This window comes from Sciurus carolinensis, chromosome 2 (assembly GCF_902686445.1).
Source record: "Sciurus carolinensis chromosome 2, mSciCar1.2, whole genome shotgun sequence".
NCBI classification, from domain to species: domain Eukaryota; kingdom Metazoa; phylum Chordata; class Mammalia; order Rodentia; family Sciuridae; genus Sciurus; species Sciurus carolinensis.
This window is the reverse complement of record NC_062214.1, coordinates 54,253,044-54,280,135: the sequence shown is the minus strand read 5'-3', so window position 1 is coordinate 54,280,135 and position 27,092 is coordinate 54,253,044. Positions and strand designations below refer to the sequence as shown.

Sequence of the window (27,092 nt, the reverse complement as noted above, 5' to 3'; positions counted from 1 at the left end):
GGAGAGAGAAAATTATGGACAACTATAGCATAGAGTAGCTCTTATCAGTTGGAACACAGGCTAGGTAAAGGAGTGGTTGGAAATAAAATGTAAGAGATTAAGGTTAGGTAGGGGAGGGCCCTGCAGGATTGGAAAAAGGGGTAAGGAGAGGCCTAAAATAATCTAGGGAAGATGAGATAGAGCAAAGAAATAACATGTGGAAGCCATGATGGCAGTTAAGTTGCTTGGTAATGGGCTACGACAGGGAACAAACAGGAATCAGTAACTCAGCAGATTTGAGGCTGGGCAGCTGAGTTACTGATTCTTAGGGGCTCTCAAATGTTCTAAAACAACCTGCCTGTGTGTGAAAGGCCCATACCAGGGTCTTCTTCTTTAACACTGTCAGTCATTCCAAGTAAAATAAGAATGTTGACCATTTACATATGATATGTCAAAATGCATTCTACTGTCATGTATAATTAGAATAAATACATATATACTTATATACATATAAAGAGTGCTGAGCCAGAAAACAAACAAAAGCTTTCTGTTCTCAGAGGGCTGGCCCTGAGGAAACACCGGTTAGGATATTAGGAGGGGAATCAACATCAGATTCTGGTGACTGTTCAAAACTAGAAATACTGTCAGGTTCTGGTGACCAGGTAGCTCCACTGTGACTGTCAGGAATGTCCAAGCCTAACCCCATACAGCATGGATAATGGACCCCAGAAAGAAGTCATTTAAAACAGGGACCAGGCCGGGCAGGGTGGGGTGGGGTAGGGTAGGGGGCACAGAATTGGACACTAGGAAAAGTTCCAAGAGCTGAGTGAGACTCAAGGCTACCAGACAGGTTGGTTACAGGAATATGATTGGAACAGGTCCAATGCCTTAACAGGGACTGTTTTCTTTGAGAAGCTCATTGCTTTTCATTTGTTTTACATCCAAAATTTGTTGAGAATTCTTCAAAAAATCCATGGGAGAATGCAAACAACCTTGAAGTCATTTCTTTATTTCTGTCCTAATGGATTAGATGTTTACTGATGTTTTAACTTTTCATGCTTTCATTCAATGCCTAAAACAGCTTGTTTAGAAAAGGAGTGTGCAGGATAATGACAGAGAACTGTGTCTCTTAAGCAGGATTTTCCTCATTTATCATATTCTCCATAAGCCTTATCTCTATGACATATAAATTCAATTTAGCTGTTCAACTTCAGATCATGAAAATTAAATTTCAGCTTATAAAGATTTAGGGAAAAGAAAACACTGCTTGGTCCTAAATGAATAAATGAACAGTGCTGGAACCTCATTTTTCCATGATTTTGAGCGTCATTCTGGCAGATCCCCAACATTATTTTAATTGGCATTATAAAGAAACTCAGTACCACTGGGTGTGGTGGTACACACCTGTAATCCCAGCAACTTGGGAGGATCAGGAGTTCAAAACCAGCCTCAGTAACTTAGTGAGGCCCTAAGCAACTCAGTGAGAACCTGTTTCTAATAAAATATATTAAAAAGGGCTGGGGATGTAGTTCAGTGGTTAAGTGCCCCGGGTTCAATCCCTGGTAGAAAAAAAAAAAAAGAAAAAAAGAAAAAGAAACAGAAACTCAGTATCTTCTGCAAAATTTATCATTTCATTTTGTGAATTTGTATTTTCCTTGCATTTCTTATTTAAATCTGTCAATTACTAACTCACGAAGACTAAATGGGCAGAGACAGTGTTGAGGAGAGAGGGATACTAGAATAACTAATTATTTAAGTGATGGGTTAATATTTTCATGCAGTTAAGACTTCTGTTTCCCTGAACGACCTTGTGACTGTGGGGACTTAGGTAACAAGGAAAACTTCGCAACCTAATCACACATTTCCATTCTCAGTGATGGCTAGTTTTAATTTTCTAGAAGGTCATATCAGAAGAGTAATCCAATCAGCAGTTGTCAGCCTTTGGGGGGGAGTCTTGAAAATATGAGTGTTAACTAGTTGAACTGTTGAAAGAAGGTTATGCATATGAGAACCAGCAGCCCACACCAACATAGGTAAGTAAACCAATTCATACCTTCCCCATGTCCATCATTCTCACCATCACAGAAACCTGGTGGGAGAGAGAAAAACACTTTTATGTGGTGCTGTAATTTTCATTTATTCATGAATTAGTAACTTTCTGATTTGCAATATAATATTTTGAAAATTCTAAAGCAATTTTAATACATCAGAACTCATTCAATGTGCTTTAGTGCTTTTATTGAAATTAGAAGTAGTTACTTTGAGTCTAAAATTGGTACCTATCTACTTTTCTTTTCCTTTAAAATTGTCTGCCTTAAATTTTCTTACTGCCTTGTCCTCAGAGAACAATTTTTTTTTTTTTTTTTTTTTTTTTTTTTTTTTGTACTGGGGATTGAACTCAGGGGCACTCAACCACAGAGCCACATCCCCAGGACTATTTGGTATTTTTAGAGACAGGGTCTCACTGAGTTGCTTAGCACCTCACTTTTGCTGAGGCTGGTTTTGAACTTGAGATCCTCCTACCTCAGCCTCCTGAGCTGCTGGGATTACAGGCATGAACCACCAAGTCTGACTCTGAGAGAAGAATTTTTACAAAGCCTGAGAACTTTTTTGGAATCAAAAAGAAGTCTGGCTTGAAACTCTCTTCCAAATGCTTTACACTGGGGGAAAGTAGGTATAAGAGTCCATATCACTATCTTAAACTTAACATGAGTGTGTACAGGAACAAAGTAGAAGTTCCATGCTGGAAGTTGTTATATATATTTCTTACACAGTCAAGTTATTTTTTAAAAAAATGTATCTGAAGTCTAAGTTATTTAAAGGGTACATGTGATAGCTATTTACAAAGTTTTAAAAATTGGACTTGGAATAAGTTCTGGCTGAATAAAGAATATTTAATCCATGAATTATACTGCAGATGACAAAGTACAGCACTTTCTATTCCTGTAAGCTAAAGAACTGTGCAAAGAATGTAATATCTTACCATTCTCTTTGTAAGAATCAATTATTGCAAATAAGTTTTCATGATAATGAGTGTTAAGCTAAGCCTTTAAATATAATTTACTTAGGGTCTAGATAAGTTTCTGGATAAGGTTAACCTATAAATTAACCTGATTAGTCCATAAAACTTAAGTCAAACATCTAATAATCATTCATTCAACATATATTAATTTCCTGCATTAAGTGCTAGTGGGGGTGGCAGATGATACAGCATACGTGAAAAGACAGAACACAGTACAAGTTTCGTAGCATAGGTAGAAGATACAAAATCTAGGGGAGCCTAAGGGCCAGGGCAACACTGAGAGTCCCCAGGAGCACTAAGAGATCCTTAAATAAAGCACACTAACAAAAATAGAATTTCTTTCCAGCCCATAGGAACACAATCTAAGTTAGTGATTGAAAAGTTTATTTCTGTGCACAAAAAGACCTTTTGGATAAGCTTGTTAAAATGCAGGTTCTTGGGCCTAGCTTGAAAAGATGTTGACTGCAAAGGTGTGAGAACTGGCTGAGGAATCTGTCTTCAATAATCATCCCTGGGGACTCTCCTGCAGAAGGTCATTGGCTCACTCTTCAGAAAGACTTGGACTAGGCTGCCACTTACTTCATCAGTAATTTAGCACCTCTAAAGAAATGCCATGTGAACAGGAGAACATTAGAAAGTGAGGTACAGAAGACAAAAGGTGGGGCTCTACAGTCAGCACTGTCAAAATGAGAGAAAGGAAAACTCTGATTCACATTTTGGCTTTTTGGGAAAGGGCAGGAAGCCTGACCATTCTGATCAGTAAAATGGATTGCCACAGAGTGCATTAGTGCCCGCCTATAATCCTAGTTACTTGGAAGGCTGAGGCAGGAGGATTTCAAGTTCAAGGCCAGCCTGAGCAACTTAGTGAGATTCTGTCTCATAATAAAACTAAAAGGGCTGGGGATGTAGCTCAGTGGAAGTGTGCTTTTGGGTTCAATACCCAAAAAAAAAAAAAAAAAAAAAAAAAAAAGTAGTTATCCTACTAACAATTAAAAACTAAGTTCTACATAGCAATTTCGTATGGTATATTGAACAAGTTCCTCATATTCAAGACACCAATTAATACTGACTTGTCCTTGAAACATGAAGATACAACTGAGGGCTACTAAATGAAATTGCCTAAGAGGTCAGAGACTGCCCCCATGACATCCTATTAGTGCCATCCTCTCCATCAGACTGGGGCAGAAGGAAGGCTTTGTGTCTGAGTTAGGCATTGAGGGACAATGAGGAAGATGATAATAACGCCAACATTATTGCCCACTTATGATGGGCCAGGCGCTTCTCAAAGATGTTCTCCTGTCATCCTCACAGGAACTCTATGAGGTAGGAGCTGTTATCATGCCCACAATCACACTACTGGTTCTAGGACCAGGACTCTGGCCTGTATGCTTTCAGAATGTCCATGTCCCTAGATAATTTGCTGAACCAGAGGGATTCAGACAATTGGAAGTAAGGTTGACTATGACGTGAAGACAGGAGAAGGAATGGGGAAGTCGGTGTGGAAAAGAGGGAAAGGGAAGAGGAAGCTGTTTAGGGCAGGGCAGAGGACGGTGAACCCTGGCTGCAGCTCAAGAGGGGAGGAATGGGAGAAAAGGCTGGGTTGAAGGGGTCTGCCAGTGGGGAATAAAAGGCTTGGGTTGAAATAAGCCAAACCCCCAAAACCGAATGTTTTCTCTGATAAGCAGATGCTGATCCATAGTGGGGGGTGGGTAGGGAAGAATAAATTTTGGATTATGCAGACGGGAGTGAGGGAAGGAGTGGGGCAGTGGGGATGGGAAGGACGGTAGAATGAAACAGACATTATTACCCTAAATACATGTATGAAAAAATTTTTTTAAAAAGACACTGGGGGAAAAAAAGGCTTGGGTCAAAGCTGTGCTTTAGGGACTTCTCTTGAAGAAGAGTATAAGATGGACTGAAAAGAGAAAGCCTCAAGCAGGGAAACCCGACAGGAAACCAATACAATGGGCACAAAGTGGGGTACTGGCAGTGAGGACAGAAAAGAAGAGGCAGGTTTGAGACACATAGTAGAGATAGAATGATCAGAATTTGGCTATTGTATGGGTGTGAAAAACAGAGGAACAAGGGTCATGAAATTTTTTATAGTTCAGTATCTTCAATCATTTGTTTTATTCATTTATTTTATTTTGATGGCATAAGATACTTAATCTGAAGTCAAAGAGTTTGTAAATATTTGCTCTGAATAGTAGGGACAGTCTGCATGTTTGAAACATATCCTTTGTGGGTATTTTGTTTTTGTCTGATATTTGTTTGTTTCCATAGCCTGTCACATGCTAAGCAGGTATTCTACCACTGAGATACACTCTTGGACTGCCAAATACACTTTAAAGAAGATATTTAAAAATCCTTTGGACTTTTAATCATGGAAAATTTTAGAATACTGTTGTGCTTCATTCTTTCCATTTGTTTTATATTTGATCTAGTTTTCATTTTAAATATAATCAATGGAGAAAAACTGTAGCCTTCTCTGCAGTGGGGTTTGTGAGGTCTGGATCCTGCTCTGGGGTCTTAAATGAATAACAGAGCCTAATCCTAAGGGAAGGCAGGAGAAGGCAAAGCCTGCAGACCCCTCAGTTCTGCATCTCTTGCTTTTTCCTGCTCTGTCTTGCTTTTTCTTCCATTATTCATGTTCTCTTTCCCATTTTTATTCCTGTTTCTTCCTTCTTTTCTTCAACACGTGGTCCACATTCCTCCCCCACTCCCCACTTTTCTCCACTCTCCATTTCATCCCCTGTGTATTGGAGCCTGATGCTCAAGGCGCTTGACTGTATTTACTTGGAGCAGGCCAGATAAAGGGGGACCCAAGCAGAGGTGCTCACCCAGCTTGTGTAAGTAGTAAGGCACTGGGTGGCCTTGCTGCAACATGGTTGAAGGGTCATTAAATATAACTCTCAAGTGATATTATGCTTAAGTGACTAGAGGATGAGGATGATAACTGATATGTTAGCACCAAGTTGGCATAAGCAAAATGTCTAAGCCTGGATTCTTACCACCAAATAAAAAATACCAGAAGATATAATTATTAATTAAGGGTTAAAAGTAAAAAAGGAACCAGTTGTGACAGGGTATCTGAAAACAGAGGGAATTAATTCCCTTCGGTCCCACAGGGGATGGGACAGCAATGACTGAGGCTGCATCTGTGTCCAGGAATCCTTGTAGCCTCAGGGCCTCAGAGGCTGACCTAAGCGCATCTGAGATCATCTTCCTTCTGTGTGCTCCCATGCCTGGCAAGTCTAAAATAACTCCTCACATGGTCTTGATTTGGGGTACAAGAGGAAGAAAGAGGCAGATTGCTTAATCAGAGTGAGTCCTAAGAGACTCTGGAATTTCAGCCTCCACATCCTGGGTCCTCCTACCATCCCAATGACACTCACTTTCTTTGCCCCTCTTCAGACCTGTGACGCTTGTGCCAATCAAGTGTCATTAATAGGCTTATACCTCTCAGGGTTATTTAAAACCTTCTCTTACCTCTGCAAAGTTTATTGCCAGTTGAAAGGTCACTGAGAATATCAGCCCCTGTAGAGTAGGAGCAGAGGACTATAGCCTCCAAAGATGGTGATATTCAACTCCTACTGCTCTGAGTGTGGAGAAGAAAAGTCACATACTCTTCTGTGCTTGGCCCTAGACTGCTGCCTGAGAGCAAGGCCTGCTCCAGTACTCTCCTCCATATACTGGCCACAAGAGGAGGGGAGCCCAGGGGTAGCCCCAGGCCATGGAGCATGGCAAGTGTCACAGAGAGCCCTTATGCTTGCCTGTCTCCATGGGTATGCAAAATGGTAATTAAATTACACATGCTGCCAGGGAAATGATCAACCCTTCTCTTTATAGATTCTGGACAACTGAACAAGAAGACAGAAATTATAAAAATCCCATCTGGTTGTATAAAAGTTCATTTCTGGCATTTACCACTGCTTATCATTTATGCCTAATTATCATATGACTCAATAACCATTATGAAAATTACTAAGCATGTATCGAACTAATGGCTTTATTTTCTGGGGACACGAACTTACACTCATGAATATATCAGTTTCCTGCTCATGTAGTTAAGCCATATACAGATGCTCCCTTATCATCTGCTCCCGAAAATAAAAACAATAAAGTGGGGTCCACCACTACACTGAGCAAAGACTCTGAGGGAAATGTCGGTTATTATTGCTCCCACCACAGAACCTAGTTCTGGGCTCCAATTATATTTTCCCATCCCTTTTTTAATCTTTACTTTATTTGGTTGGTCCTATAAAAAGAAATACCTTTTTTGTGAAGCTAGTTGATATTTTTAAAATCCTAAAGGAAAGAAAACGAAAAACTTCAATGAATTACAGGAGGAAAACACATAAAACTATTTAAAATAGCTCCCACCAACAAATAGAATTCTCCAGAAATAATTCCCATCCTTGGAGACTTGAATAATATTTTAAACACACTGGCTTTCCCATGTAAACACATCCATATTTGGATGTGTTTCTGAGTTCTGCTGTACTTGCAGGGCAGCTGCGGGAGCAGGCACACAGTTCAGACATCCAAGCTGGAGAGTAGCCCACCTTCCACAGTTGTCAGATATTGTGGTCCAATTTCTAACTACTGATTTGAAAAGGAGAGGCCATCAAGATTCTCACGTCAGCTCAGGAGCCCTGCTTTGAGATTTTCTCCCTTCCCGTCCCTCAATCTCCCTGCCCTTTCGGTACTGAGAAATGAACCAGGAATGCTCTACCACTAAGCTCTATCCTTTTTTATTTTTTATTTTGAAACAGGTGTTGTTAAGTTGCTGAAGCTGGCCTCGAACTTGTGATCCTCTTGCCTCAGTCTCCCAGGTATCTCTTTACCTCTTTTTTCTGGGGGATTGAACTCAGGGGCACTCAACGACTGAGCCACATCCCCAGCCCTATTTTGTATTTTATTTAGAGACAGGGTCTTACTGAGTTGCTTAGCACCTCGATTTTGCTAAGGTTGGTTTTAAATTCAAGATCCTCCTGCCTCAGCCTCCTGAGCCACTGGGTTACAGGCATGTGCCACTGCACCTGACCTCTTTACTTCTTTTATTATTGTCCAGCCTACCTGGATCAACATTCTTCTTTTTTCTTATTCATATTCACATCTTCTGACTTTTTTTTTTGGGGGGGGTACTGGGAATTGAACTTAGGGGCACTGTATCACTGAGCTACATCCCCAGCCTTTTTTATATTTTATTTGGAGACAGGGTCTTGCTAAGATGTTGAAGGTCTTGCTAAGATGCTGAGGCTGGCCTCCAATTTGCGATCCTCCTGCCCCAGCCTCCCAAGCCATGTGGCATCCAGCCTGGCCTGATATTTCTTATCTCAGGCTACATCACCCTTAGTATAAATACTTCAATTGCTTCCTTTTCTCTTCGCATGCAAGCCTCAAAAACTCCTTAAATTACCTGTGGTTCCCTTGCTCTCTCTAGGCCTTTGGTCCTTCTAAAGAAGTGTAAACTTTGCCCAAAAGGCAATGAAGATACAGAAATGCATGGGTTCCAGGGCAAAGATCTATCAAACTGGTTTGCTCCCAGTCTAGGGACACTAAGACCCTGCTGCACCCACAGGCACCCCCACTGACTACAGTTTCTGCTTTTATAGGCTTTGTTTATATATTCCCATCTACCTACCCTGAAGCTAAAATGCTCCATCTTCCCACACATCCCACTTCCATAAGCAGGGAGCAGTCGACCCATATCCAATTTCAACAACCCTGCCAACTTCACTCTCATATTCCTATGTGTGGAAACAAGGGTAGATGTTCCACCAATTCTTAAAACTCTCATACTTAACAAGTAATCATTTAAGCAAGTAGAATCTACTCCAAATTGTACCAAGGGAACAAATATAGCAACAATTATTATTGTGACCCATCCCTACTACATGCAAAAAGTAAAACCATGAATATTCTCCTTGGAAAGAACAGAGGCTATTTAGATTTCAGTCCAAAATAAAGAAAACTAGAAAAGCTGGTACCTTAGCCAGAGATTATTTATTCCCAATCCTTTTTCTCAGAGTCAGTATGTATATGGAATGGATAATTCAGGACAGTAGTTCTTTTTGGATTATAAACCCCCAAAAGGCAGGTGTAGAATGTGCCTGCATGAACCAGACTCATTTCAGGTACAGGTCAGATGTCAGTGCCTAACGTGTTTTAGTAAATGCTCTGTACATGTGAGCCACTGTGTGATTTTTCTGCCCTTCTCCATCATGAGGACTCCTCTGTGCCAGGCACTGTTAGAAAGAACAAGACCATTTCCCCAAGGGGAGTGAGAGAAGCATGTGTATGTGAAAAAGCAGTCAAGTGTCCTAGGTGTTAAGTGAATCTGCAGTTAACACTTCAGGATATTAGAAAGACATGGGTAGTTTGGGGCCAACAGAGGGAGAAAGGTCCCTGAAGGCTACTCAGAAATGCTGATACAAGTTGAAGCTCAGAGACCAAAAGGGTGTTGGCCAGGTGGGCCAGAATGAAACAGCAGAACTCCAGGTGGTTCACAAGGCTGACTCAGGGAGTGAGGCTGGGAAGCAAAGGGAAGAGATAGGGAGGTGCCAGATCTTAGGGCACATGTCACTCCAGACAGAGAGACCTTTCTTTCTCCTAGCAGTAAGGAAGTGGCACTGCTGGTTTTCAGAAGGACAGGAACATGAGCAGGATGTGTGCGTGTGCTTTTTCCCTGCTCCTGGTCACTCCTGGCCTTTCTCTCCTGGACTCACTCTGGCTCAAGAGAAGTAGAATGGTGATCTGAGCAGCAAAATGGGGAAAGAGGGAGCAGAACTGGAGCTGAGCATCTCTCTTCCTCCTCAGGGGCGAGCCTTCCTGCAGTAAGCAGGCCTTCTCTTCTGCTCCTCATTGCCCCCAAGTCTTGCCTGAATAATTCTCCCATAGGGGAACATACTGCACCAGGGCTGCTGGCCACTGGGAGAGTCTGTCTTATCCTGGGCTTCTATGATAAAAGGTCCAAGGACCCAGGAAATGAAGCCATTTCCTCCAACCTGGTCTTATCAGCAACAAAAGAGGGCCCTAAGAGAACCCAACAGAAAACTGGATTGGCAGGATATGAAGGTGGAAATAAATAGATCAGTTAGGAAATTATTATGAAAGTCCATGAAAAAGATAATGAGTGCCTAGAAGAAGGCCAGTGCCAGGAAGGAGGAGGAAGACCAAGGGCCAGGACATAACAACAAGGGAGCATTTTTAATGGAAGAAGCAGGGAAGAGGTACATTCTAACTTCATCATGAACACACCCACTTCCACTGCCATGAGCTTTTTTGAAGACTACCAAACTGGGAAAGTATGTGCTCCTCATAAGCTTTTCACTCTCAGTTCCTAAGACAGAATGAGAAAGCACAGATACTGTTAGTAGGGCCCTATGTGTCTTACCCATGTATGGGACAGGCCAGGCTGACTGGCCCCCTCCTCCATAGGGGTCCTGGGGCTTGGTGCTCAGAGCACTTGTGTGAAGAGCAGAATCAGAATTGGTCCTAAGGAAGGGAGGAGAGAGTCTGGCTGAAATGCAGTATTCTTTATTATTACCAACAGGAAAGAAAGGCAAGAACAATAGACTTATAATCATCTAAAACATGAAGGGTCAGGACCTACCTGTAATCATTTATATCAATGGCAGCCTGTGAGGATCACCACTCCCCAAAAGATTTTAATTTGTATTCATATAGCCTCACACTTTGACATCTTGGTGATCTATTTCAACAAGGCAGTTCTCACATTCATGACTTCCTTCTAAGACCTTCCTTTTCTTCTTTGCCACTCAGAAGATGGCTGTGACCAGTACAATGTGCAGCTAGCTAAGTATTCGCTATCTGGAAGTGCCCACTCTGACGCGAAGGAGCCCCCAGCAAAGGTCCCTTCAGGGCAAATGCAAAGTCAAGATTATTTTCAAAATAACACTACAGTCTTCCTGGCCTTTCTGGTTCACACAGTGTGATATGTGAAGCCATCACAGACTGCAAGCACAGCAGAGAAGCCTGCTGCCTTCAAGAGCTTTGTAAAAAGTATAATGATGTAACTATTCTCAGCAAATTTTTTTGTTTTGGAAAATATGAAGGTGTTTCTTTAAAAGAGATATTTACATTAATGTATAGTGGGCTTACTGTTATTTTTGAATGCATTAACAGGTATTCTTAAAATCTCTCAATTTAAATTTTAATATCAATATATTAATATCAATAGATATATTCATATAAACAAATACTCTTTGTTTTAAACTCCATGTTTTAAAAGGGTATAAGGCAGTTTTAAGACAAGAAATTTGGGAAATGCTGATCAACAGCAAATTTATGAAATTCTCCTCTAGTTTACGTAGAGCATCAGCTTCAAGAGACAATTATTTATCTCATCCAAGGGTCAAACTGTCTGCCATAAATAGTACATGTGAGACATGTCAAGTTAGTCTAAAATGTTTTGTGGTCCAATCCAGGTGACAGTCTCATGTGACCATTAAGCCACATAGCTTCAGACAAGGGAAGAGGCCAACAAGAGAATCCATGTTATACAACAGGAGGAATGTGAGCTCTGGGAGTAGAGACCTGGGTTCAACTTCCATCTCCTTTACAGATTAAAAGAAATTCAAGAGTATGTCAATCAAATGCAGAGATAATTGTGAAAATGTGAATATAGACTGGGTATTAGATGATGTTAAAAAATTATTGTTGGGGCTGGGGTTGTAGCTCAGGGTAGAGTGCTTGCCTAGCATGTGTGAAGCACTGGGTTTGATTCTCAGCACCACATATAACTAGGTAAAATAAAGTCCATTGACAACTAATATATATATATATATAAAAATTATTGTTAATTTTGTTAAGTGTAATAACAAAATTTTTTCTTTTTAAGATTTTTCATTGGCCTTAGTCTGGTAAAGGATATTTGTAGGTAAAATATTTTATCTAGCTGGTTGGGGTGTGAAGTGGAGGGTAGAAAGGAAACAAGACTGGTAGAATGCCAATTGACACTGAAGCTGAGGGATGGGCACAAGGGGCCCCTTACAATCTTCTTTTTGTGTATGTTTAAAATTTTGCAATATTAGAAGGATTTTTAAAATTCAAGTCCTTCACATATTAGTGAGGGAACTTGGACAAGTCATTTGGTCTCTTAAAACAGAAATTTAATATTCATTCTTGCAGTGTATTATTGTAAGGATTGAAAAAAATGACCAGGTAGAACACTTATTTATGGAGAGGGGCCCAAAGGGATCCTGACAATTGTTGATGCTACTGAACACTTGTGCTTCCCATGTGTCTTTTAATCCTTTTTAATCCTCACAACCATCCCATGAGGGGTATAATTATCTCCAGTTTTCAGATACCCAAACTGAGGCATACAGAAGTTAATCTGCTCCAGACCTCAAGTTCTTACACTGTGCCCTGCACAAATGGTGAACTTTGTTTTGTTCCAATACCTTATACGCAACTGACATAAACATACTTGGCAGCCAGATAATATATAAAGAATATCAGGGCAATCAAATTGTCTCCTTCTTTAGATATTTTCTAATCTACTTCTAGTAAGAAACAGCTCACATACCTGTTAAGTGCAGATGTTAGTCTGAACCCAGGATGCTTTTCTTCTTTCCAAGGAGGCTGCTGTCTTTAAAAACCAGGACAATATAAACATACAAGGAAAAGAAATTTAATCCACAGGAGCAAAAGAGAGCCTCAGACCTGGGTTTGAGAAAAGGTCTCTACTCACCTAGCCCCACAACCTGAGTCGCTTACAAATGCCCCAGGCCTCATTCGCTTTCTCATTATTGTGAGACTCTCATTATTGCCAGACTGAATGATCTCTCAGTGCCTAGGAGCTCTGATTTCCAGGATAACCACCCCAAACCCACAAGAATAGGATTAGCTAGCTGAGGATATAAAGCATTAACAAAAGGGCAAATAAACACCTCTAAATGTTTTCTGAAACTGACCAACTCCATGATCAAGTCCTCTCTTGGTGATATGAGGTCTTACTCTAGATGTATAAAAAAATTACTCCTTATCACACAACTTGATTATGTGTAGGGGGTGCTTAGGCAATCCTGGATACAAATACTTTACATTCCCATTTGAATGGACGTGAAAAGGGTTATAGTCTTTACAGTCACCAGGAGTATGAAAATACTACTCTGACTAATCCTAGTGCTCTGGAAAGCATAAGACACTGTTTATTGGATACATGTAAGAAAACTGCCAGTTTGGAGATATGCTTTTTCTGATTTAAAATAACATACTGTATTTATCCAACAAACTTGATAACAAGATTCTTAAAGGTAATTAAAAACCTGCTTGAGGTTGGAGATAGTTCTTTCTATCTTTATTTCCTTTTCCAGAACTAGAGTATATGTCAGTAGTAAGTGCTTGGTCAAGATTTGCCCAGAGAAGAGACCTCAACCTAGAATGCTAATTTTTAAAAATATACATGTACATTCCAGATGCCTCCTAAATCAGCCTTGGTGACCTGAGAATGATACCACAGGGCTGGGGCTATGTCTCAGTGGTAGTTTTCTTGCCTAGCACGTGTAAGGTCCTGGGTTCAATCCTCAGCACCAGACACAAACACACAAAATCTGAAAATGATATTATACAAACGGATGCAGAAGTCCTTTACAGTTAATTTTTGTACAAAAATACTCAAAGAGATCCTAAGTCAAATCACTGTGCAAATTACCATTTTAGGAGCCTTTTATTCCTTTTTAGTTGCTTATGAAGACACCTTGAGAAAAGACATTTATTTTTCCATGTCTCAAATAGAAGAATACCAAAACTGAGTATTCTGTTGGCAAATATATTCCAAATGTGTTTTGCTTTTTAAGTATGAAGATCTAGATTTACTTAATTTTTCATTTTATACTTTCATACAAGCCCATGATTATACATTGAAAGACTTAAGTTTTATAAGAGAAAACAAGACTGTTTTATACTAAAACTGCCTAAAACAACATTCACAGTGAATAAAATAAAGTAAAATCATTTTAAAAATAATATCTGCATATCTTTTAAAATATCTTTTAAATATAGCTTGCTTACCTTGGCCAACTCTCATCCAGGGGCTGTGAAGAGTAATTGGCTCCAAAAGCACTACCATCAAAGTAGAATTTTTAATAAAGGAAAAATAATGGAAAGTTGAAGCAAAATTAAGAAGCTGAAATTGTAGAGAGCTAAATAACCATGTCTTTTACTCTTATCTCTATCTCTACACCTGACAGTTTTTTCTTCATGCCTTCTCTTATCAACTTCCTCTAGCACAGTCTATTCCTCTATCTTCTAACCAGTGTTTTCTTTGCATGATTCATTTGGGGCATTTCTTATTTTTCTGCATGCCCAGCATCTTCCATTTTCAAGAACCATCTCCACTCCCACCCCAAACCCAGTTAGGCTGCCATTCTGTGTAGGCCTCCCCATCCCATGGATGGACCCGGTCAAGGCATCTCATCCCCCTGGAAACAAGTGATTGGTTCAAGAATGGGTTCATGACACAAGCAAGACCAAGGAAGAATAATTTTTTTTTTTTTTTTTTGGTACTGGGGATTAAACCCAGGGGTGCTTTAACCACTGAGCCACATCCCCAGCCATTTTTATAATTTTATTTAGACACAGGGTCCCACTGAGTTGCTTAGGGCCTTGCTAAGTTGCTGAGGTTGGCTTTGAACTCATGATCTTCCTCCCTCAGCCTCCCCAGCTGCTGGGATTACAGGTGTGCACCACTGCACTGGGCTGGAAGAATGCTTTTGAAGGCAGGGAAAAGGAGTGACACGAATTGAGGTGGAGAACCTGAAAGCTATTTGGATCTGATAGCTTCCCTTAGAGAAGGCTTGCTGGTGCATGAAGCCTACACAGAAGTAAACCACAGAACTACAGAACTCTGGATCTCGCTCTTGAGCTTATAGTGACAAGCCAATAAATTTCCTTTTTCCAACTTAAGGTGAGTTCCTGCTTCTTATAACCAAGACAGCTGCATTAGATTTATGGAGGCACTTTTATAAATTCTGTTTTGCTCCTTGGGACTAGCAGGCCTCAGAACATGTTCCAGATGGAGAAAGAAATGGGATGCTGCACTGTACACACCAAGTACAGTAGAGTTATCTGTGTTTAGTTAATTGCACCCATGGGATGTCTTAGGACATTTTAAATCATATTATTCTCTTGCATTGAAAAGCTTTGATGATTCTCTTCCACCTGAAAGGCAAAATTAAACTTTGTTGGCTTGGTAATTGCATCGCTCCACAATTAGGTTACACAGTACTTGTCTGCTCTCACCTATACTCCAGCTGTCTGGGTTCCATGAATACATCCTGTCCTTCCTGTCTCTTTGTCTTTGCTAATCCATTTCCCTTTCCCTGCTCCTGTATGGAACACAGCCTTCTCAAAGACCTGGCTCACCTTCTTGTCGCCCTCACCAAAATCAAGCCCATTCTTTTTGTCTCCTCTATCACTGATTGTTGGATAAAATATATCAATAATGCTTTTGATCCCAAACCACATCCCCAATCCTTTTTTATTTATTTATTTTTTTTGAGACAGGGTCTCGCTAAGTTGCTTAGGACCTTGCTAATTTGCTAAGGCTGGCTTTGAACTTGGGATGCTCCAGGCTTGGCCTCCCAAGTCGCTAGGATTACAGGTATGCACCACCATGTCCAGCTCCAAACCCTTATATCTTAAGGTAGAAATAATAAAGAAGATACAAGGTGTGCATTAAGACATCAGAAATTTGGAAATGGACATAATAAGCACCTACTATGTGCCAGGCCTGTGCTGCATTCATCCTTCCACTTAATTGTAACCATCCTCAAAGGGAGATGGTTTTATCTCCATTTTATAGCTGAAGAACTGAGACTCAGTCCTAGAAGAGCTGAGAAATCCAAGACAGCAAGTATGGCAGATGAGGGGTCAAACTCACAACTCACTGGCTCCAAAGTTCAAGACTCTTCACTAACTCACACTGCCTCTCAGGAAAGACTGAATTAACACCAAGCGCCCAGAAAATAAAATATATACCTGGAAGGTTCTGGGAAGAAGGACAGATGCTAGGAAATAAATTATCACTGACTTGGACTCAGAGGGGAATGGGAGCCTTAATGGAGAAGGGATCTGTTGTGTATGCCTAGGCTGGGCATCTTGAGGAAATATAGAATCTGGAATTAGGAAGATATGGGTATAATGAGTTCTTAATGATTTAGTGTAAAACATTTCCTTTGCCAAGAGAAGCATTACAATTTCAAACTTCCTCTTCTCGGTATTCATTTTCTTTGTCATATCTTATCATCTTCTTTCTTAATCTGATGCTGAGTTAATACAATAAAACATTTTCAAGAGAGGAAATTCTTCAACTTTAGCTATTGGGTTTAACATATGTAAAGTAAAGATTAGAGCAGATCACAGCAGGAAACAGAAGAGGAAAAAGTCATAAAGAAATCAGAAGGACTATGAGACAATAAGCAGACTGGTGTTTCAGTTGATAAGGCCATTAGGGAGTCTTACAACCTGTGGTTAGTTGCCTTTTTCTTTTCTGCAAGATTTGCTCAATCTCTGCCCAGAAAAACTTAATGCTGTGAAGCAGATGTTTGCCATTTTTCTCACTACACTGCCATCCTTAAAACCTTTCAGTACAATTACACAGTATTGATAATTCAAATTAAAATGTAGTGGCATAATTATAATGATTAAATATTGGTTATTTCAATGTTGAGCTGTAAGTTAGCATTTCAACCTTCCTGATATATATTAATAACATGAAAATGTAGTAAATTCCTGACATTTTTCACATGATTAAGCCAAGGTATTCAAAGTTAAAAGACGTGGCCTCTGAGCTCTATTATTTCTTACTGTCTCATCTATTTTGGTAGATATTTAAAAACCCAAGAACTGTGGGTTCTTGAGAACTCTCTTAAGAGAGTCACTAAAATTATAAGCTGACAGTTAAACTCAAAAGAAAGAAAACTTAAAAAGGCTTATTTGTTCTTTTTAAGATTAAAAAAAACTGCATTTAATTAGTCTTCGACACTGAGATGTCCTAAGAACAACCTGAAGACAGAAAAAATACCTTTATTTGTAAACTTAAATTTGTGATTTTTTTTTTTTTTTTTCTCTCTGGGGATGGATCACAGGGCCTTGTGCATGCTAGGCAAGTGCTCTACCACTGAGCCACCCCTAAGCCTCCCTGCTAGCCTCTAGGATATGTTTTTTTTTTTTTTTTTTTTTTTTTTTTGTGGTGCTGGGTATCGAACTACGGGGCTTATGCTTGCAAGGCAAGCACTCTACCAACTGAGCTATCTCCCCAGTCCAGGATATGGTTTTTTGTGTGTTTGTGTTTTGCTTTCTTTTTTGGTACCAGGGATTGAACCCAGGGGCACTTTACCACTGAGCCATAGTCCCAGTCCTTTTTCTTTTTTATCTTGAGGATCTCACTAAATTACTTACACTAAATTGTTAAGGCTAGTCTTGAATTTGTGATTCTCCTGCCCCAGCCTCCTGAGTCACTGGGATTGCAGGCATGTGCTACCATGCCTGGCCGGGGTTTTTAACAAGTCACACTAGCTCCTTCTTCAGAACCTCCTTAATAGCTTAGCTAGTTAAGCCTTAAAAAGTAAGCAAGGAAGGTGCTGGGGATGTGGCTCAGTGGTAGAGCACTTGCCTAACATGTGTGAGGCACTGGGTTTGATTCTCAGCACCACATATAAATAAGTGAATAAAATAAAGGTCCATCAACACCTAAAAAAATTATAAATAAAGTAAGCAAGGAAGAGGTGGCTGCAATGGACAGAAATAGAAATGAAGTCTGAAAAATGTCCCCATACCTACCATGGACCTTTTCTCTTCCCCTCTCTGGCTCCTCCTCCTCTGCCTTCCAACAGATGTTCCCTGAGGTGCTGTAGCCTCATTCTACGCGGACTGGTATTGCTTTCCAAGGACAGGATGGGGAAAAGGGACTCAGAATCACCGCGTACCAGGTAGTGTGGGAACAGGGGGAAACTAGAGCCTCTGGGCCAGTGCCTCCTTGAGTGGAGAAGCCTGCCTTCCCTGCTTGCCATCGTCAACTGCATCCTTACCTTGCCTCTAGTCTAGCAACTCTTGAATCTATGCCTCCAGCTCCCAACAGTTCTTGTGAACCACAGTCCCTATTTCCTACTGCCTACTTGGTTTCTCTTCCAAAAGCACACCAGAGGCAGGTGTTAAGATACACAGCTATAATCCCAGCAACTTGGGAGGCTGAGGCAGGAGGATCACAAGTTTGAGGTCAGCCTCAGCAATTTACTGAGGTCCTAAGCAACTTAGCAAGACCTTGTCTCAAAATAAAAAATAAAAAGGGATGAGGATATAGCTCAGTTGTAGAGCACTTCAGAGTTCAATTCTCAGTACAAAAAAACCAAAACCAAAAACAAAAAAACAAACATACATCAGATATCTCACATTCCACCTAAAATTCAACCAATCACCCCTCACCCTCTCCCACCTGCCCTCTTCTTATACTTCATCTTATTTAATGAGGGGCCATCCACCTAGATGTTCAAGTTGGCATCTCAGAATCACCACAGTCTTTCTTCCTTCTCCAAATCCCTGTGGTCAGTTGAGGAAAATCCTTCTGCAGTTCAATCCATGGACAAAGAGACCCAACTCCTCACAACAAGGGGGTGTTAAAGGGAACAGCTCTTACTCCCTCCTCCCTGAAAGAAGGGGAGTAGCTCTTTTTTTTTGTTGATAAGAGAGGCATCTGTTGGCCAGTTACCAATGGTGGGTGGAGTCACTGAGCCACAGAAGCTCAAAACAAGTTCCACCCTGTCTTTTTTTTTTTGGTTCTTGCTGAGCAAGGGGCCTGGATTCTTCTTTTGGCTTCTAGTCTCCATGTGGTAATTGCACCTGGGGCAGACTTAGAACAGCCTTCTAGAGGTAGCCTGGAGGCCAGTCATTTTCTCTTCTGCCCTCTTAAACTCTGTTCTGCCAGGAACACAGTTTGTGGGTAAGCCTGTGACCTTCCACACAGCTGGCAAGGTCAGTAGACTTGGAATCTGTTTAATAGAACCCAACCACCAAGAAAAATTCCAGAGTCAGATTTAATATATGAAACTGGTCACAATTTGGTTCCTTCCTAATTTCTCAGTCACATCTTTACTGTTAACCTTACTTCCTCTTGTCCCTTGACCTCTACGTCCCTCTGGAATACATCCTAAAGTGGATTTTAAGGCAGGTATATGAGCAGGATCTTTTTCAGTCTTTGCATCTTCCTGTTTCCCTCAGCATGGGCAGCAACAGGCTACCTGTGGAATTTTAAGTCAGAACATTTTCCCCTTAAAACTCTAAAGACCAATAATGTTTCCTTGTCCCTTGACATTACATGAGTGTTAGGTAAAAATGAGAAACCCTGGGTCAAAGATATGAAGTTTCTTAGCAGCAGGGCTTCTCTGAGCCCTACTATGTACTGTGAGACTCCAAATGGGAACAGAGAGCATGGTGTTCCTCCAATTTAATAGGCCATGCATTTCAAAGAAACAGTATCCTATAAATCTGTTCTAAAATTCTCATCTCATTGTGATTAAACAAATCACTGCAGAGAAGAGAGTCATTCCTAACTCTGGCAGGCCTTAAGTCATCCTTTCAGAACTGTTCACAATAGTGCACTCTCAACTTTGTTAGGAAGCTTCCTAAACATATGTTTTTTTTCTTAGAAGGCATTTTCTACAATTGTTGAGTGTGCCACAATCTATTACTCACAGTCTGAGAAAAATTTCATTTGCTTAAATGTATGGTGCTTAAATAAGATGTTGTTCGGAATACAGCATGTTCATTGGCCTCAAGGAATGAGGAGCAAGGAAGGCTGCTAACAGCCTGGCAGCTGTAGACAGGGAGAAGAGTTTGTAGTCTGAGTTCCCCAGCTCAGGCCCCCAGCCAGGAACAAACCTTGGTGGCGCCTCTCTGCCTGTGGGGGGCCCAGCCAGGGCCCAGCTGTGGCGGTGCCCTGGCCTTTGCTTGTGGCAGCCACCGGGCCAACAGCATGGCCCACGACTCTAGTCTTTTTTGCAGTATGGCCGCCCACTGCAGCAGGAATCTCTGCCTGGGATCTGCTTATTGTGGCTGCCCACTCTGGGAGGAAGCTGGATTATTTGTTGAACAATGTTCGTTTTATCTGTGATTACTGTATCTAAGCCAGTTTGCTCATCCTATAACACCCAAGCCAAGAAAACAAATGTAATTTAAAGAGAATTCTGAATCCATTTTTTCCTTTTTCTACCAACAAAGATTCAAAACTGTTTTCACATTTTCAAATGATACAACTTCATTAAAAAGGTAACAGAGAAATGTGAAAGGCAACAATTTTAAGTGAATTATTTCATAACCAACAGAAAGTAGGCCATGTAAGGAAAGGACTTAGCCTTCTCCCTCCAAATTCTCCTGAATAAATTTAACACGTTTGATGTAAAATCATAATCCTGCTTTTATACTTTACTTGAAGTTTATGGTCCCTTGATTCCTTAAAGAGACTCACTGCTTCATTAGTGGGCAGCAGGACTGAAGAACTAGGCTAAAGAACTTTCTTTGTATCAGCAAATGTCCAGTCCCAGGACCCCAATTAGGGACCACAGAGAGAGAGAGAGAGAGAGAGAGAGAGAGACCTCATGATAAGTGAGTCAGACTCATATTGTCTGCTGAACAAGTTTATCTGTATATTAATTTGGTTTTGGCCTCTCCTTCCCTTAGGAATCTACAAGCTTTGTTGATGCTCTCACAAATTGACTTGTACATACAGTCAAGTTGTCTCCTAGGATACATTACCTAGGGTTCCCTGAATATTCAGCATAGCCTCCCCTTCTGCGACTGTGCAGTTCTGTTCCTACTACCTGAACACTCCCTGCCCAATTGCTTACTCTTATATATCATGTTTCAATATCTTAAGTCACTTTCCTTATTTTTATTTAATTTTTAATTTTTTAATTTTTTTTTTTTTGTTTGTTTGTTTGCCTCTTTGCTATCTGTCATCTCCCAAAGGACTGGAAACTCACAAGGGTAGAGACAGTTTATCACTGCATCTTCAATGCTTAGGACAGTGCCTGGAACAGGGAAGAAGCTACATTTATCTGTTGAATAAATGGGCACATCATCTCCTTACTTCTTCAGCCTCCAAGCCTCTGATTTCTCTCCACGATACCTTCTCTGGCCTTCCAAGACTTGAGAACTGCCCCTCCTACCCACAGTACCCACACTGCTCCTGAGCTGCCTCAGTTCCAGCACCACACTATGCTTTGGCCACCTGCTGGCTTCACTGCCACTCCCACTAGACTAGTGTCTAGAATGGTGCCTTTACAAATCATTTTTTCTTTCTCTTTTCTTCAATTCCCTCATCTTCTATTTTTTTGGTTAATAAAGCTATGTACATATATGTATGTATATAGACTATACATTCTTTGAAAAACACCTGAGATGGTCGTACACCCCATACATATGCACACAAATACATACAGTGCCAGGCACATTGGCGCACATCTGTAATACCAGCAGCTCAGGAGGCTGAAACAGAAGGATTGTGAATTCCAAGCCAGTCTCAGCAAAAGCAAGGCACTAAGCAACTCGGTGAGACCCTGTCTCTAAATTAAATACAAAATAGGGCTGGGGATGTGTCTCAGTGGTCAAGTGCCTCTGAGTTCTGTTCCTGATACCAAAATAATGATAATAATAATACATACATACATACAGTAAAACATATATGAAAGAACACTAACATGAGAAAGAGGGAACTGAGAAATTTAAGGAAAAGATACACTGTATTGTTAAATCAGGTGAATAAATAATATTTTGCTTGAGAATTCCAAGCAATTTGAACCATGGTTTGATGAAGTAGTTCACAACCACATGTGCGATCAGGCAAATTGTCTCAGTCTCCTCTTACCTTTTGTATTTTCTGTCAAAGTTAGTACACATTCCAGAAAGGAATCAAAATCATGTATCACCTTCATGTTCCCTGACATAATGTACAAAACTAGAAGTCAGGGCAACCCTGTGGACCAAATGTGTTGTTCTGAGGGGTGGGAGAGAGGACAGAAATCAACATTCCCTGGAGTCATTATCCTCAACTCCAAAGAGATTAAAAAACCCCAAAAAGCTTTGAGGTCAGGTAGTCAGGGATTTCTCTGTATGCCCCCCACAACTCCTCACACCAGGGTCTCTCTTATACATGGTCCTCATTACCAACCAGTGAATTTGGGTGTTGTAGGGAGGGCAGGAGTACTGCTGGGCATCAGTTGGACCTGGATTGATCCCAGGCTTCTCGAACCATAGCAGTGGAATCCTGGAAAAGGTACTACAATACTCAGTTTCTAAAGGGAAATTGGGGGTTAAAAAAAATAAACGACTCAATGAGCTCTGAGGACTAAATGACATACAACTTGCCCAGCACAGTGCCTGGCATGGGTAGGTGCTCAGTAAACATGAGTGCCCTCCCCCACTTCCTGGTTTCTAGGCTTGTGTAGTCAGCCCTACCATCACTGCCAGGAATTCGGCTCTCTGCAGGGAGACTCACTACGCCTTTCTTCTCCTTCCTCCACCCCTGTGCCTGTGTGCTGAGAAGAGTGAAGGGATACAGAGGCCCTCCTGGCACACTTTTGTATCCTCTCCCACAAAATCCATCCCAGTTCAGTATTTCCAAAGCCCTCAGCACCATGCTGGTCATGCAGCAATGCCCTTATCCTGTCCCTGAACCCTCTGACAAGTACTAGTTAAAACTGTAAGCTGAACTTGCCATCTCCTTGTTGTTACTGCTACTTAGCAACACAGAGTTTGCTGTCATGTATACATCATTGTATAAGACTTTTCCTAAATATCAAGTTTTTATTTTCGTTGTCATTTATCGAGTTTAAAAATCTACAAACAGAAAATTGCAGGAGATTTCTTCTTTAAGTTCCAAATTCAGGTCACCATGTCAACAGAAATATAAATGAATCACATATCTGTCTATCCATTTTTGTTGGACGAACTAAATCTCTCCTACTCAATTCAAAGGCAGGCTAAACTCTGATATTGACAATTTGTAAAGAAAATGCTGAGAACATCTCAAGATTGAGCTGAATCACATGTTGTTTATATTCAGTTATCTCATTAAACTGAATGTTATCAATGCTTTCACAAATTAAACACCTACAATGGTCTTTCCAAATAGCTGTAGAGACGTTTCTAGTTTTAAATTCATTTACTTTTATTGCCTCCATATATCAGATGAAGATTCTAAGGTGGCAGGAGAACTATAGGAAAGATAAATCCTGAAAACCTTTCAAACATTCCAAAACTTATACTCCCTTCAGACAGTGACAAAGGATATCTGCCGTCCTGGCTTGTCCCCAGACCTTCGGTGAAGGGGGTGGAAGCGATTCCTGGCTGGCCTCTCCACCAGCCCGTGGTGGCGGGTTCCACGGACGTTATCAACTTGATGAAATGACGGCTGCAGAGAGAAGGGAAGAAGAAATTGACCTCTGACCTTGGAATTGTCACTCACTCTCAAGAGCAAAAACTGATAACAGTAGATGAAAAGACTGAGTTTATAATTTTCCTATTGTATATTGGTGTGCCTTCAGTCAAGGTAAATAAAATAATGCAGTGAGTGGCACTATTTCTATCTAATTACAAAATAGTTAAAAATAATTTTAGCATGTTAAGATAAAAGCAGAAAGAATGATACATAAAATTGTCACAAGTGAAGGCGAAGAATCAGGGAATTTATATACCTTGTATTATGAATTCATATACCAAATTCCTACAATGCCCAAGTATGAGACGTATAAAAGAGGTATATTTAAGATAACAAAAGGATGATAAGTGATGGGATACCAACTTGTTCTGCACAGTCTTTTAAATTTTTGATTGGATTCACAATGTTTAAAAATTTGAATTTGAAGCTTCTAGGGAAAAATCAGAATGTCTTGGCCACATAGATCCACATTCTTACATGGCAGTAACAGGCTGAAGCTAACAGTTGCAGTTCCCTGTAGGTGGGCCACCCACTCTCCTACTTTTAATACTCACACCAGAATCACCTCCCTAACTCATTATGTTAGACATCTGAGTTTGCAACCTTGAGTTAAGGAAGGAAAAAGGGATACTACCTAAATACAAGTGGAAAACATGCAATTCTTTGTTTTCCAAAGGGTACAAATGAAAGTATAAATATATTAGAGGCAAATCCATGGTGAAAAACCCCCAAATCTTTTGTTAAATGATGCTTGAGGTATACTGCTTGATATTTTTGAGATTGCATCATAAAGGGCAACCTTTTTGGTTGTCTCAGACCAAATTCCAGGTTGGATCATTAAATATTACATAACAGGGCAATGTGTATACAACATTATATAACAGATGTGTTTGTTAAATATATGAAAACAGGTTTTCTTTCTCTACCCCATCCCTAGTTTTACTAAGGTATAATCGTGAACAAAAATATAGCTGGGCACAGTGGCATACAACCATAATCTTAGCTATTGGGAGGCTAGGGCAGGAGGATCACAAGTTCAAGGCCAACCTTGGCAACTGAGCAAGACCCTATCTTAAAATAAAAAATAAAAAGGGCTGAGGATGTAGCTCAGAGGTAAAGCACCCCTGGGTTTAATCCCTAGTATGGGGTAAGACGACTATATATGTTTACAGCATACAATGTTATGTTTTGACAGGTATACACTGAAATGAATAAATCAAACAAATTAATCAGTTCACATACCTTTAAAACAGATTTTCTTTTTTCTTCTTTTTTTATTTAAAGAAAATTTACTTGTAGATGTACACAATACCTTTGCTTTATTTTTTTATTTATTTTTATGTGGTGCTGAGGATGGAATCCAGTGCCTCACACATGCCAAGCAAGTGCTCTACCACTGAGCCACAACCCCAGCCCCCACACAGATTCCCTTTTAAGTAAATTGAATCCTATATAAAATAGCTAGCTTACCAACAAAGGAATTCTATGAGAGTATTTATAAGGGAGCTTCCTTAGCTAAGAACTGATTGCTAATGTTTCCTTGTTAAACATATGGATTTTCTTATATTGGATTTGGGAATTACTCCTAATCCACTTAAGAGGGCTGATAAAGTCTTTAGGCTAATTTAGTTTAACAGTTCCAATCTATTTCAACAAAGCAAATCTATGAACTTATAAAATAAAGAGACTGTAGTGAGGAACAATTTCTGTATTTATTACAGTAGGTAAGCTGGATTTGATCTCAGGTAACAGGGCACACTATTTTAAGGAATAATAAACTGAAATATCTAAAAAACAACAGGACAAACTAATATCAGGTGTTTTGGGGAATGACACCATGACAAGGCATCACTTGTGAACAATCAGACAAGCCCCCATTGAGAGCCATTCTGCAGAACAAATGGCCTGTCTTCTCCCCAAATTGCAGTCATAAAAGACCAAAATCAAAAGCAACCCTAAGGAAGTATTTCAGATTAAAGGAGATGATGAAATATTCCAGATTAAAGGAGATGAGGAGATATGCATGTTGTAAATGACAATATTCACATAGTTGGCAAATTCTGAATAAGGTCTATACAGTAGATGATATTGTCATTAATATAAAATATCCTTTAATTGATCATTATAGTGTGGCTATGGTTAGATGAAAGAATTCCTTATTGTTAAGAGGCAGAGGAGCTAGACACAGTGGCAGGCAGGGGGATCGAAAGTTCAAAGCCAACCTCAGCAAAAGCGAGGTACTTAGCAACTCAGTGAGAGCTTGTCTCTAAATAAAATTCAAAATAAGGTTGGGAATGTGGCTCAGTGGTTGAGTGCCCCTGAGTTCAATCCCCCAGTACCTCCCCCAGAAAAAAAGAGGCACAGGAAATAAGTAGACATAACATGTATATACACATATTAAGGGAAGAAAAGAGAAAGAAAATGGGTCAAAATGTTAACAATTAGTGAGTTTACATGAATGAGGCATATACAAAATCATTGTTCTATTCTTGCAAAGTTTGAAATTTTTTCAAAATGAAACGTTTATAAGTCTAAAATCTGAAAAAGGCACAGATATTAAAGCAGGACTTACCTTCTCTTTTCTAAAATATGAATGACTTCAAAATTAAATATATCTTTAGATTGACCTAAAATATGATCATTACTTTTGCTATTTTTTAAATTATGTTTACCTTGAAAAAATAATTATAACATTATTGACTTGGGCAAATAATACATAGTTTTTAGCCTACAGGTCACATAAAATTTAGCCTTTTATAATTTTAGGTTTATAGGGCCTAGAAATGCTTGGGATAAGAGATGTTTAATGATTTTTAACTATGTTCATATGCTATATGGCAGGAAATATAACAAAAATATATCTAAATAAAATACTTACTATTAATACAAAATAAATACATAGAAATGTTTTTGCTAATCAAGAGGATCATGCCCACAGCATATTTTATTATCAGAAACCTGATTAACTGTCGGGCACGATGGCATATGCCTGTCATCCCAGCAGCTCAGAAGGCTGAGGCAAAAGGATCCCAAGTACAAAGTCAGTCTCAGCAACCTAGTGAGGCCCTAAGCAACTTAGTGAAACCCTGTCTCAAAATAAAAAATAAGGGGCTGGGGTTGTGGCTCAGTGGTGGAGTGCTTGCCTACCATGTGTGAGGCACTGGGTTCAATTCTCAGCACCACATATAAATAAATGAATAAAATAAAGGTCTATTAACATCTAAAAAAATTTTAAAAAAATAAAAAGAATCAATGTAGCTCAATGGTTAAACACTACTGGGCCCCTGGTATAAAAAAAAGAAACCTGATTAGCCAAAATTGAAAAAAAAACAATTTTAAGAGACAGATGCTTCTGTGCCCAAAAGAGGGCAGGTGTTTCCCCTGTCAATATGATGATATATTCACTATAATAATATTAAATGTACTTAAAAATACAGAATTTTCACTGAAGAGTCTCAGAGCACAGTTATTAACAGACTGGCTCTGGGAGGCCAACATTACATAGCTGAGGATCTTTAGAAGGAGCCTCCAAAAGCAAGAGCTCTGAAATGTCATCTAGACTTCCTGTCATGCCTATACTTTCTATTTACAGTTGCCTCTTTAGCATTAACTTCTGCTGGCTCAAAT

The 27,092-nt window shown here is 39.9% G+C and overlaps 1 protein-coding gene across 3 annotated transcripts in view; it reads right to left on the bottom strand.

Moving 5' to 3' along the window:
- The window catches only part of Crtc3 (CREB regulated transcription coactivator 3), a 101,387-nt gene that overhangs the window by 22,345 nt on the left and 51,950 nt on the right, over positions 1–27,092 (bottom strand). For all 3 annotated transcript variants that reach the window (XM_047539689.1, XM_047539688.1, XM_047539690.1), the window contains exons 3-7: positions 23,319–23,438; positions 14,045–14,106; positions 12,558–12,620; positions 10,401–10,501; positions 2,033–2,068 (exon numbers count right to left, since the gene is read on the bottom strand). In XM_047539689.1, the coding sequence (XP_047395645.1) occupies positions 2,033–2,068; positions 10,401–10,501; positions 12,558–12,620; positions 14,045–14,106; positions 23,319–23,438 (382 nt within the window). The remainder of the gene's footprint in view (positions 1–2,032; positions 2,069–10,400; positions 10,502–12,557; positions 12,621–14,044; positions 14,107–23,318; positions 23,439–27,092) is intronic.